We start from the raw sequence: 14,353 nt of genomic DNA on the forward strand, positions 1-14,353 counted from the left end.
ACGCCATAATTTATTCATTAACTATAAAACGCGGCAGATTACCTTGAAAAATGTAAATGCTGACTATCTACGTAACAGGTTCTTTTAATAGCTTTGTTTTTAATTTTGGCTTATAAACGCAACCTATATTTTAGCTCTTAACAATACCAATGTATACTTTTGTGTAACTACTACTAACATTTGCCAATGTAAAGGTCATCTGTTCATCTTCTCTGTCAAAAATGAAAAACACTTAATACTACTACTCAGTTAATTAAATGTCAGTTTTCATCTTCAAAGCACTTTACTCACATTAGATAATTAATTTTCTAATACCCCATTGTAAGATAAATAGTATTATTTCCACTACATAAATAAGGAAACCACGGAGATGAATTATTAGCCCAAGGAGAATTAAATTTCAGAGTTAGAATTCAGACTGCCCAATCTTTCCCTTCCTTAATTTAAGCCTCCTTGTAAAATCCAAAATACCCAAGGTTGTCTCCTAGTGCACACAGATAGTCAGTAGAAGCATCATTATACGAGAGGCCCAGCTTACCTCAGAAGATCCGCAAGAGTGATTGTCTCCCTCTGCCAAAGCAATGACAGGTAGCAGAAAGCTAGCGTCCGTGGCACAGTCATCTTCACAATTCCCTTCTCCTTTCGCAGTGAATACTCAACTCCGTCAAGAGATCCAGAACAGACAGATGCTGTTTCTAAAAGGACAAAGGGAGATTTTTAAAAGCACAAGCAACTATTTTGGACAACAAAGAAGAAACCAGCAAAATCCAAAGAGGTATTTTAAATATCTTTAGGTTACTGATATGATCTTTACAAAGAACAATTTGGCAATAAAGAGCAATAACGATTCAGAAGAAAATTGGCCAAAAAGGTAACTGCTGGTTCTTTGTTGGGAGTCGGATGAGCTGAGATTCCAAGGAGGGATTTGTCTTGTTTGAATTTTTGTATAGTTAACAGGAACAATTTTTCAAATAAATAAAAGGACAAACAATTACAAAGCAAAAAATGTGTAATTCCTTTGAGTCACGCCTCAACTCACGTGTCCCCTTCTCTGAGAGGCTCTCCAAACACTAGCTAAGGCAGCACCCCCTCCCACTCCCATCCTCCAGGCATCCTCCCCCACGGGGCATTATTCCATCCTCAACTCATTCATTCCACAAATACTTATCCACCTCATTCTTTGTGCCACTCTTCTACCTCTGGGGAAATGACAGTGTACAGTCTCTCATCTCTCCTAAAACCTACATACTAGTAGTGACAGACAGTAAATAAACGCCCCCCCCCACACACACACAAAAATTTGCAGACAGTGGTTAAGCACAACACAGATGAATAGCACTGGAGCGGCATACAAAATGATGGAAGGGAAGAGACATGTGCTATTTTACACAGGTGGTCAGAGAAGCCGCTTTGGGGAAGTGACATCTGAGCAGAGACCTGAATGAAATCAGAGAATAAGTCTTAAGGATCTGGAGAGGAACACCAAGTACATTAGCAGAGTCAACCTGAAGGAACATCAAGGAAGCCAGTGTGGCGAGAGCACCACGGGTGAGGGGCAAGTGTTAAGACATGACAGGAGAGAGTAAGAAACCATATTGCTAAAGGGCTTTGTTGGTCATGATTTGTACTTTAGATTTTCTTCTAAGTACGTAAGAAGTTTCTGGAGAGTTTTAAACAGAAGAGCTACATGATCTCATTTATGGTTTTAAAAGGTTCCCCTGGCTGCTATGAAGAGTGGAGCTGGGGCGGGCACACGGGAGACCACGATTCCAGGTGGACAACGACGGGCACTTGTACTGGAGCGGCGACCCTACAGATGGTGAGATGTGGCTGGATTCTGGACATATTTTGAAAGCAGAGTCAAGAGGATTTACTGATGGACTGGATGTGAAGAATGAGAAAAAAAGAGAAGACAAGTAGGATTCTAAGGGTTTTGGACTGAGCAACAAGAATGGAGATGCCAGTCACTGAGACAAGGAAGATGGCAAAAGATCAGGTTTGACGAGAAATCAAGATATCAGAATTGCACAAGTGTAAGATTTTATTAAGCATACAAACAGAAATGTTGAGGGTAGCTGAATATAAAAAATCCTATAGTTGAGAGGATGGGCAAGAGATAGGAATTTTAGGGTTGTCAGGATATAACTGGTGTTTAAAGTAAGGAGTGAGGGTAGATTTAAAAAGCAGGATGAGAAAAAAAAAAAAAAAAAAAAGCAGGATGAGGAATGACCCTGAGAAACTCCAAGTTTTCTCGGGCAAAAACTCTCCAAATTATCCCTCAAAATCCCCTTTTCCGGGCTTCCCTGGTGGCGCAGTGGTTGAGAGTCCACCTGCCGATTCAGGGGACACGGGTTCGTGCCCTGGTCAGGGAGGATCCCACATGCCGTGGAGAGGCTGGGCCCGTGAGCCATGGCCGCTGAGCCTGCGCGTCCGGAGCCTGTGCTCCACGACGGGAGAGGCCACAACAGTGAGATGCCCACGTACCGCAAAAAAAAAAAAAAAAACATGCAAAGATTCAGGGTCAAGGCATGTTGTGGCAACACTGTTTATAATAAGACAAAAATTTCAAACAACCAAATGACTGGAATAGAAATGTAATTAAATAATTCCATGCAAGGGAGCAGTGCATAACAATTTACACAATGCTTTAGATCAGTGGTTTTCAAGGTGCAGACCCTGGAGCAGGTATATTAGCATCATCTGAGAACTTACTAGAGCCGCAAATTACCGAACCTACCAGTCTGTGGTTTAACAAGCCCTCCAGGTGATTCTGGTGGATGCTAAAGTTTGAAGACTACAGTTTTAAAGAAATATACAAGGACACAGATTTCCATAAAATATTATGTTAAAACCTTCTATATATATTATATATATAATAACATGTAGGGACTTCCAGTTAAGATGGCAGATTGAAAACATACATTAGGCTCTGTTCTGTCCCACTTCAATTATAAAGAAATTTTCAAAAGATATAAATACGAGAACAAATAACATGGAAAAGGAGACAATGGTAATAAAATTTTAAAAGCTGGAAAGCAAATGGATGGCTGATTATTGCCTTAGCAGTGCTGAGAAAGCTGGATTCACAGCCAGCAGTAGGGAAAGCCAGAAAGCAATCTAATTTTCCCCTGGGGACCTCTAAGGAAAGCTCAGGAATCGATTAAACCAGGTACCCCTGGAAACTGAGTGAAGTAGGACTAATACTGGGAGGAGAGCTTGAAAGTCCGATTAAGAAGAAGTTAGGCACCCAGACTTCTCCCCAAACTCCATGCGGCCAAATGACTGCTCCCCAATCTTGCCAGAAAATTGGAAGTTTCTCCTCTAGAGACAGTAAAACAAAGGGCTCTCTGGGATAGGGCGTCAGTCACATACACAGTTGAAGTAGGGGTATCTTACTGAAAACAGGAGGATTAAGTGAACGTTTACATATTGAGTATTGAGACAACTCCTTCCTCCCCTGAGGCCTTTTTCCCACCCAGTTCCCAGAACAGGCAGGTTTACAACCTCCAAATGGAAAATCTGATCAGCTAGGGGGGAAATAAATTAAAGATGACAATGCTGAAGGTTCACTAAGAAAAGAAACCAGAGCAAAGCTGACAAGATTAATCATGGGTAGAAAGTTTCAATCAACTTTTCAATCTCCATTCTCAAACAGGACTAGCCTTCTTAGGCTTGCTAAACACTTAAAGAAATCCTCTAATATAAACAGGCAAGGCCAAAACAAATTGTCAAATCCGTGGGAAATAATATTAATATCCTCAGCAAAATAAGAAAAGATGCTCCACAAAAATGAGGGCGTGAACCAAGAGGGAAGATGAAATGAGATCAAGGCAATAAGAAATTTAACAAGAGAGAGGTGACAGAATCCTTGGAATGGTGGTAAAGAGATCCCAGAGACAGCTGGGACACAGGTCTAGAAATACATCATTCTAGATCAGAGCAGCTCAGAAGCTCCAGAAAGTCTATTACAGAAGATGAAATTGACAGAATATCTAAGGAATTGAGAGATTTTCAGAACTGAGGGGAAGTGTGGAGATACATTAGTAACAAATTATGGATTAGTAATAAATAAATAGAAAACTAAACAAATAACAAGACAATTATCAACTCTGGAAAAACCAAAAGATATACAGAAAAAGTAATCATAGTAAGCTATGTGGTTCAGTTCTGACTAGCATTTATACACTTACAATTTAAGCACCAAAAGTTGATCCAGTAAAAAATTATATTGGAAAGATAGAGAATGAGAAATTCATAATTGTGTGTTGGTAACTACATGGGGAGGGGGGCAGTGAAGGATAAGTGAAAGAGCTAAGGCTTCATCTTCCATAGTGGGAATTTAATCGCTAATGTCCAAAACCGGAAATCAAGATGTAGTACTAGAAGCATGTGATAGGGATACGCAGGTTGCAAAAGAGTTGAAAATGAATGCCTCTTGGAAACAGGACATTTCGGGGAGACAATGGACTGCAATTTATTTTTATTTGTTATTTTTGTAATTTATTATAACAAGTCATAAATTTATTTGAATTAACATGCATGTAGAATTCTGATTAAAAAAATTTAAAGAATGATGAAATAGCTCACATTTTTGCAAAACAAAATAATAAAACTCTTTCCCTTTCTCTCTATATATACATGAATAAAAAACCTGAGCTACGACGAAGTGAGAGAGTGGCATGGACATATATACACTACCAAATATAAAATGGATGGCTAGTGGGAAGCAGCTGCATAGCACAGGGAGATCAGCTCGGTGCTTTGTGACCACCTAGAGGGGTGGGATAGAGAGGATAGGAGGGATGCTCAAGAGGGAGGGGATATGGGGACATATGTATACTTATAGCTGATTCACTTTGTTGCACAACAGAAACTAACACAACATTGTAAAGCAATTATACTCCAATTAAAAAAAACAAAAACAAAAAAACCTTTTGGAGTATAGTAGAATTCAGTGGCAGTGGTTACTCTGGGGTGATACAATAACTGGTGATTTTATTTTCTTTATGAATATCTGCATTTCTTTGGCCGCACCGCACAGCTTGTGGGATCTTAGTGCCCCGACCAGGAATTGAACCTGGGCCCCGGCAGTGAAATCCTAACCACTGGACCGCCAGGGAATTCCCATGAATACCTCCATTTTATAGTTTTGTAATAAGAGTTGTCTGAATAGTTACACTTAATGTAAAAATGAAAATAAGGCTCTAAGGATCACCATTTACTAAAAAACAAACATGCAAACAAAAATCCCTAACATAGGTAAATAATCACGATGCTTTCTTTAGAAGGCTTGGATGGGGGTACTTTCCTGGTGGTCCAGTGGGTAAGACTCTGCACGCCCAATGCAGGGGGCCTGGGTTTGATCCCCGGTCAGGGAACCAGATCCTGCATGCATGCCACAACTGAGAGTCTGCATGCCGCAACGAAGATTCTGTGTGCTGCAACTAAGACCCAGCACAGCCAAAATAAACAAAGAAACCAAATAAATAAATATATTTTTAAAAAATAAATAAAAGGCTTGGATGGTTTAGAGTCGTAGTCCTCTGGGACTATCTGAGCCAGGCTTGCCTGAAAGCATGGAGAAGGAAACTCCAGAGACTCCATGCAGCCCAATTGTCCTAGGATTCTAACTTCTTTGGACACAAAATGTAACTTAACTGATATCTGTGTCATTGTGCAGTCCAACAAGAAATGTAGATATGCTGAAGAAAACAAAACAAAACAAAACAAAACCAATGAGGATATGCTGATAATAGGAATTTTTAATCTCTGGAGGGCTAGGGGCTTGCAAATAAGCACTCCACACTTCTGAAGTGTTTTGCTGAAAATGTTATATGACCATGCTTAATGCAGATTTCAACAACCCCTCACACCAGAGGTTTGGGAAGCTCTCTCTCAAAGAACTCTATCAGCACACGTCAAGGTTCTAGCAATCTATAATAAATTCTTGGTCTGTTCTTTGAGCTCTGTTTTCCACCACTTTTTCTTTTTTAAAGGAGTGTGGAAACTAATATGAATAAATGCTTTCAGGAGGTCTATATCTGTAACCTTAAATATATTCCTCATCTACTTTAAATTATGGAATTAAAGCAGAAGGTAAGACACATGTATACACACACATAATATGGTACGTTTTATTCAGCCTGCTATGCTGAGAAATTGGGCGACTTATCTTTGACTCTTGTCTGTCTTACCTTATAGCTAAGTTCTGCCATTTCTCTGCTGCAACTTTTCTCTGAAAATTCTGAGCCCACACCTATCCTTACGGAGCTAGCATCCTTTGTGGATCTACTTACTGTTTAGCTCCCTTTAAAAATCACACCAAAAAACTCACGTAGAGACGATGTACCTTTTTAAAAATCGCACTAAGATTTCATTTAGTTTACCTTTCTCCTTGCCATATGATTCAACAAGTCATTCTTCCTTGCTAGGCCAAGTTTCCCTCCTTGGAATATGAAGAGATTAGACTATTTTTAAGATGCATTGCCAGCTAGTTTGATTCTCATCTTACCTGATTGCGATGCTTTGATGATGGGGAAAGGCTTTTGAGTGTGGACATCAGGCTGAGATTCTGCTCCACTTTCAACAAAAGAAGGACAGCTCAGGTCACTCAGCAGCTCAGGCTCACTGTCCCAGTCTGAATGACTTGGATTATCTTCTAATACCTATTTTGTAAAATGTATAAATTATGATTTTACAGGAATTTACAACATAATTAATTTCCACAAACGTCAACAATTCCTGAGCATCACAAACACCAGAAAAGGACCCCTCTAGAGACCTGCAGCCGTCCGCCCAGTCCCCGCGACTGGAAGAGCCCGACTTCCGCACGTGCTCCCCAGCACCTCCCGGCAACGCTTCTTGGAGAAGGGCTTCAGTCAAGCGTGAGCAAGGAAACAGGCAGACATGTCAGGCCTCCTTCTCTCTGTAACTAACACCTCTCTTGCAACACCAATAAAAACATCAAGTGTCAATAATGACTCCAGGCACACTAAGGCTTGACAAGGATATACTATCTCTTACCCTTGTTTAATTTTTCACACATGTATTGTTGGAATGGTGGTCAGAGTGTCCCTAAGAAAAGTCAGCGGGCTGGCTACCTAAAGGCCTCACTGACTGACATTACCTTGGGGAACTGATCACAGTCAAAAAGCCATGCTCTCAACCACGCAGGCCAAGAAACTTGATCTTATTATGAAGAGATAAAGCTCATGTTAAAGAAAACCACAAGAGAATGAGACAAAAAAAATCAGGGACAGGATAATGCTTGCGTGTTCTGTCAAGCACATCCCCTCCGACAGGCGAGCCCACGAGGGGCCAGGCAACCATAAAGCTGGCTGATAAGCGGAGACTCTGAGAAAACCGAAGCAATCCTGAGGAAACGTCCACAGGCTCCCGCAGGCAGCCGTCTGCCGGCAGCTCCACCACGCGCTCTGCCCTCCATCGGATTCTTCTGGTGTGCTCTCCACGCTCCCCTCTAAAGCCAGTGTCTCCCTTTGTGCACTCGATCCCACCCACCTTCTACTCAAAGGTTAGCACTCACTTCTATTCGCTCTCCATCAAGAATTTCTTCTTTCTCCTGTATCGTTCCTATCAGTGCACCATCATGAATTCCACTTGAAGAAAAAAATTCCCCTTGACTCCAGCTACAAGGCGATTTCTCTGTACTTCTTCGCAGCAAAGTGCCCAGAGAGAGCTGTCCAGACTCGCTGGCTCCAATTCCTCTCCTCTCCGTCCCCCATTCCAGGCGGAGTTTTGATCCCACTGCTCCGCTCTTCGACTGTCAGCCCTCTCCCTTCCTGAGCTGGAGGCAGCATTTCTCCCAGTGGATCACTCCCCTCCTCTTGAAACACTCTGTCCCTTGGTTTCTAGAATGCCCCCTTCACTCCCTAGGCTTTCCTCCCACCTCACCAGTGGCTCCTCAGGCTTCTTTGCTGATTCCTCCCTCTTTTATCCCAGACACCTTAACCCTAGCGTGGCCCAGAGCTCAGTTCTTGGTCCTCTTCTCTGTCTTCACTCCTCAGGGATGTCATCTGGTCTTGTGGTTTTAAATACCATTCACTACATATATTGCTTTCAATTCTAAAATGCGCTCCCATGTCTCCGCATTCTAACATCCCTGAAATCAGGATGTGTCTTACAATCAGAGGCATGTCATGATTTAATCTGCAGCATTATCTTTTCTTGGAAGTACTTAAAATAATGGTGCATCTTACAAACAATGGCATTTTAGTTTTGATTATAGTGTAAGCTGCCAGCTTCTAAATTTACATCTCCAGCCCAGACCTCTCCTCTGAGCTGAAGATCTGCATATCTGAGGACGTGACATTTCCTTTTGGATGTCCAAAAGCTGTCTCAAATTTATGCCCAAAACTGAACTATCATTATTCCTGCTCCACCTGCTACTTCTTTTCTTTTTTATTTATTTTATTTTTGGCTGCATTGGGCCTTCGTTGCTGTGCGCGGGCTTTCTCTAGTTGCAGCGAGTGGGGGCCCCTCCTCGTTGCGGTGCACGGGTCTCTCGTTGTGGTGACCTCTCTCGTTGCGGAGCACGGGCCCTAGGCGGGCAGGCTTCAGCAGTTGCGGCACGCAGGCTCAGTAGTTGTGGCTCGCGGGCTCTAGAGCACAGGCTCAGCAGCTGTGGCACACGGGCTTAGTAGCTCCACGGCATGTGGGATATTCCCGGACCAGGGCTTGAACCCATGACCCCTGCACTGGCAGGCGGATTCTTAACCACTGTGCCACCAGGGAAGCCCCCACCTGCTATTTCTAAACTTCTTGTTCTTAGGACCTATTTCTTTCACTGCTGGGTCACTAAATTCTGCATGTGGAACCTACGAGACCCCAACCAAAGAAGGAAACACTGGGCCAAGTTTCTAAGCTCTTAACAAAAGTCTGTCAAATAGGTTCAGAATCTCTTCCCAGCCCTGGAGAGTAAGTATCACACATAAAACACATCAAAGCTTACCAAACCCACGTTTCTCAGCAGTGGAATCCGCCCCTACCCCAAATAAAATGATCCATGGCACACTTACAAAGCACTAATAGCAAACTGCTAAAAATCTAACTGCTTTGACGGATGGGGGTGCGTGGTGAAACACCCAGATGATAACTGAGCTGAATCTTGAAACACCGAGTAAAGGAAGTAGGTGTTCCAAGCAGAAAGAATAATATACGCAAAAAAGCTTTCAATAGCACAACGGTAGAAATTCCTTAAGCTTCTGTTTAGAAACTTAGCCACAAATTTCTTTGTTTTCAACTGGCCAAATAAGACATCAATGTCTTATTTGGGGTCAGTGTCTAGATCAGTGACCCTGTCCTTCTGGACTGTAAAGGAAACCTCTTCACTGAAAACCCTCTGACAAGCAACATAAACCCAGGTAAGGCTGAACCTCATCTTCATCTCTACCCTTCACTAGACATGTTTTCTGGTCCCACTTTTCAGATTTGTGACTTACCGTAGTTTTCCTTCTACTGGTATAAACTGGGTTTTTACAATATGCCTGCTTGCTCTTCTGAAGGTAGCGTTTCCAAAAATTATGTAAAACTTCATTCTAAGGTAGAAGGGAAATGAGCGGTGCTTCAGGTTATGATGACAAATATACTGGCACATCTACACCACAGAATCGCTACTCTCCTGTCCTTTACATACTGCTTCCATCTGTATGTATTCTTACCTTTCTTACCTAAATTTCCTTAAGAAGAATGATCATTTCAATGTCAGGTATACGGGAAGCATGGAATAAATTCTTCTTAATCTTAGATTTTAGTTCCTTATGGTCACCTAGTTGAATCCCTTCCTTTGACAAGTTAAGCAAATTAAGATTCAGAGAAAGAAAGTAACTTACATGTGACTACACTTCCAGTTAGGGGCAAAGCTGCTCCTGGGTCCAGTGACCTATTGACACCCCTCCCTCTTACTGCCCCCACCCTCGTCCAAGTGAAAGTAAAACAAAACAAACAAACAAAACAATTTTTCCATTTATTCATCACCTACCTGCTAGGTACAAGGCATCCATAAGCTTTAACACAATCCTGCAAGATAGCTACTATCTCTTATTTTACCACTGAAGAAACTGAGTAACTTTGCCAAAATGACCTAGCCAATAAGTAGAAAGGCCATGAATGGGATTTGGAGTCGGTCCTGATTCCAGAGCCTGTGTTCTGGCTGTGCCATTTAACTGGTCAGGTCTAAACGGTTATACTCATGGGTTAATTTCAGAGAACCTGTTTTCAGGATTAATCCCGATGAAGCAGATAGAAGGCTACACAGGTATAAACCCTACTGAAGCTAGTTGGTGTAACTAATAGAAACCACTTATTGAAAAACACTTATACACAGGATGACTGCAAGGAGAAACCAGATTCACAAAGCCCAGACTACCAGTAATCTTACCTGACGCAGTGACTGTCATGGGTAAGGCTCAGAGTCCACTTAGGCCATGCACTGGCCTACGGGTCATCCTGCCAGCCTGCCGCAGACACTGGTTTGAACAGCAAAGGCTGCTTTACGAATCTCTTCTTGGTGACTTCAGGAGACACTGACCTTTCTCCCTTTTCTTTTTGCTCTTATTTTCATTTATGAGCATACTGCTATATACCGTCGTGTTTACTCACGCCACATATGCATGAAACCCTCTCTCCAGCTACGCTGAATCCAGCAGCATCACTGTCATCTGGAAACTTGTTAGAACTGCAAATTCTTGGGCCCTACTCCAGACCTACTTAATCAGAAACTCTGGAATGAGGTCAAGCGATCTGTGTTTTAACAAGCCTTTTAGGTGATTCTGATACACACACACTCAAGTTTAAAAACCACTGGTTGAATGTATCACTCCACAAAGCGCATTCTCTGGAACTCAAGTCCCGATGGATGCTACCCACACGTATACATGCCAAAGGATTTTGCTCTCAAATTGTGAATACTGCACACGACATCCCCTAGGAAATTAAAAAGCACGCTAACACAAAAAAGGCACCAATAAGTGGGCAAAGTTATTTGTTTTACTTTAACCCAGTGTTTCCTAAATACCTGAAGACTAAAACCTTATTTTCTTTTGGACGTATTACTTATTTCTATCCTGTAGAACACACTTTAGGAATTGCTGGTCTAGTAAAAGGATTAAAGCAAAATCATCAGAAAAATGATTCTTTCTAGTAGGCCTAATGTTATTACTGATAGCCCTCCTTAGTATCACTCTAAGTCTACTGTTCTTCAAACAACAAAATGTAAAGCTAACATCTAGGCACAAATGGACTTACCTTTAACTCTGGGCCTACTCCAAGGGTCTGTAAGGCTTTTGCTTGTTGATAAAGTATGTGCTGAAAACCTTCGCACACATACCAATCCCAGCCTTTCTCTAAATGACAAATGACAGGTTTCAGATATTTGCATTCCCAACTTACTAAATGTAATGGTGCTACATAGTTACAATTGTGTTTTATACACTTCAACTGGAATTTTTTCATACCCCTGAGTAGAGTTTCCATTCTTATACTCTCTTGCTTCCCATCTGGCAAACCTGTACATAAATGCTAAAGCTAAACAACATATTTATAATTTATCAGATTTTAAATATTTTAAATTATCTATAGTTTTTCTGAAATGTTAATGTTCAGAGACAGAAAAATGAACAGTCACCACATTAAAAAAATGAAATAAGTTTTATAAATGTATACTGTACTGAACAATGGCCAGCAGAATCCTAAATGAAAGGATACTCAACACTCAGCCACTGCTTGTATGACTCCTCTGTTCCAACTCACATGGAAAGGGAACAATGAGTATTTGGAGAATGAACGAACAAAAGTGAAGATGTGAAGCTCCAAGATCGCAGGAAAGGGCAATAAGAATATACAAAGAAAGTAAACTGCTCAACGGCATTCTCCTTTTCTCAAGATGGTTCTAGGTTCTTGGGTGAAACTGAAAGCAAGGAAGTTAAGATTTATTGAGCTCAGCCTAGTTACCAGGTATTTTAAGTAGATTATTTTCTTCCAACCTCAAAACAACCTTAAGAGATTGTGACGAGAACTGCCACTGCAATGGACAAAGCTACATGTTTAAATAAAACTACCAGTTGAAGAGAATGTTAAAATCTGTTAAGACCCTTATGTTTTACCCCTCCCTACTGGACAAATACTGTAACTCTTTGAAAAATATGTTATGAGCGCACAGCTTCTGAAGTCTGTTACCATGACTCCAAGAGGTTCTCTCCCCTCAGAATGTCACAGGACTCCTATGCCCTTCCCTTACCTCAAATGTCACAAGGCCTTCCCACCCCTGCTGACTAATGCACTTTCTGGAAAGGGTCTTAGCTTGTATAGGAGTAAAATAGGAAGCCTGTAATTTTGACGTTTTCCAAAGGTGAGGGAGTTTAAACTCTCCAAGCTCTATCCATGTGTGCTCTCTCCTTCCTGCACACTGCTCTGACAAACTGATAAAGTCGTATTTTAAATTCTCAGTCTGGGTTCCTATTCTATATAATAAATGGTATTACATTCTCACTTTACAGATGAAGAAGCAACTAAGGACAAAGAGGTTGAATATAAGACTCAACATTTAATTTGAAGCACCTGACGTTCCTTCAGCAATTTAAGTTTAAAATATACAATTTTAACTATTAGATAGGTCAAGTCCAAATTAATCAGGTTTTACTCTAATAAAATTTAATTAAAATTAATCAGGTTTAGCCTAATAAAAATAGTCACCACTAAAGGTTAAACAGGAACATGAGTTGGCATTTTGGCAGTCTCTCTGTTATTCATCTAAGAACAGCAATGTATTTCATATAGATATTTCATTAACATTTATATATATAATGTATTTCATGTGTGTATCCTTAAAGCTACCTCAGATAGAAGAGTCCACCATTACCATTAGCCTAGTTTCAAACCTGAGAATCTGGCCCTAGGCAATTAGTCACAGAAATAAAAAGCATCAGCTAAACTTAACCTCAGATTCTTCTCAATAATGGTTAATTATTATGTACTCACTGGATTAATGAAATAGAGTACTTTTCAAAGCACACCCATGCTGAGCTTATTTTAAGGGAAAATAATTTTCCCTATTTTAAAAGGGTGTGTTCAAAATTCAGTGTGAGAAATGGATTTCTGAAAGCTGAATATCATGTTTAACCTGACTAACCTGACAACTCCACAGCTGATTCATTTCAGAAAATAAGCATTTTTCTTTAAAAGCACAGAAAATCATATAATAGATAACAGATACAAAACAGAAAAACATACACCAACACACAAAAAGAAATATGCTACATTTGCTAAGATTATTTTTGGCATAATAGTTGCTCCACTGGAAAATCAAGTCATTAACAATAAGCAGAATAAAAAATGGACATGTTTTAAGACATCTGCTTCCAATTTTACCATCAACAATTATCCACTCTAATTCTACTTTGGATTACCTGCTTAAAATTCTGGCAACTTCTTTAGAATCTATTTAAAATTCCATTCCACATCCCCAAATCATGAAAGTGAAAACATGATTGAAAAATGCTAAGCACATATGAAGAAAGAGCTTACCAAGTTTTCGTTTTCTTTTAAGTCCCCGGTTGATGGCTTGTATTTTAGTATTAGGAATAGCCCCAGTGTTTATAACTTCCCTAGATCTCTGCAGGAAATAGAAGCAGACCATTAAAAAGACCATAAAAAGATAGTTTTACATCTCCTTAACTATACTGCCAAGCATGTTCTGGGATGTATAATGAACCAGATTGTGAGTGCCAGGACCAATGATGGTAATATTTTGGGAAAATTAGATAAAGTGTAACATTCTGGTTAGCCTTTATATTGCTTTTTTTTTTTTTTTGCGGTACGCGGGCCTCTCACTGTTGTGGCCTCTCCCGTTGCGGAGCACAGGCTCCGGACGTGCAGGCTCAGCGGCCACAGCTCACGGGCCCAGCCACTCCGCGGCATGTGGGATCTTCCTAGACCGGGGCACGAACCCGTGTCCCCTGCATTGGCAGGCGGACTCTCAACCACTGCGCCACCAGGGAAGCCCTATATTGCTTTCTGATTCAAAATTTCTCAGTACCTAAAACTGTGCCAGGAACACAGTAAACACTAAATAAATGTATGTCAAATGAATAAACTTTTATTTTAAATCGATTTTTAATTGTCTGAAACCAATCGTAAAGTCAAATTTATTCACTTTTTTCTCTATCCAAAACATACTTTGAAATTAAAATAACTTCTGTATTCACTGTAGTCAGCAATGCCTAAGCTACATACAGATTAGTTTCATCCTACTTTTCTATGTGTTTGAATAATACTCTAAAACAGCTTTATTTATGAAATTATAAAAGTGCTACTTTTATTCTTAATCAAACCTATAGGA

At 40.6% G+C, this 14,353-nt stretch overlaps 1 protein-coding gene across 10 annotated transcripts in view; it reads right to left on the reverse strand.

Moving 5' to 3' along the window:
- TAF1B (TATA-box binding protein associated factor, RNA polymerase I subunit B) overlaps positions 1-14,353 on the reverse strand; it is a 72,627-nt gene that overhangs the window by 53,765 nt on the left and 4,509 nt on the right. For all 10 annotated transcript variants that reach the window (XM_073791735.1, XM_073791734.1, XM_019943297.3 and 7 more), the window contains exons 3-7: positions 13,540-13,627; positions 11,263-11,360; positions 9,459-9,554; positions 6,512-6,665; positions 539-695 (exon numbers count right to left, since the gene is read on the reverse strand). In XM_073791735.1, the coding sequence (XP_073647836.1) occupies positions 539-695; positions 6,512-6,665; positions 9,459-9,554; positions 11,263-11,360; positions 13,540-13,627 (593 nt within the window). The remainder of the gene's footprint in view (positions 1-538; positions 696-6,511; positions 6,666-9,458; positions 9,555-11,262; positions 11,361-13,539; positions 13,628-14,353) is intronic.

This window comes from Tursiops truncatus, chromosome 14 (genome assembly GCF_011762595.2).
Source record: "Tursiops truncatus isolate mTurTru1 chromosome 14, mTurTru1.mat.Y, whole genome shotgun sequence".
NCBI lineage: Eukaryota > Metazoa > Chordata > Mammalia > Artiodactyla > Delphinidae > Tursiops > Tursiops truncatus.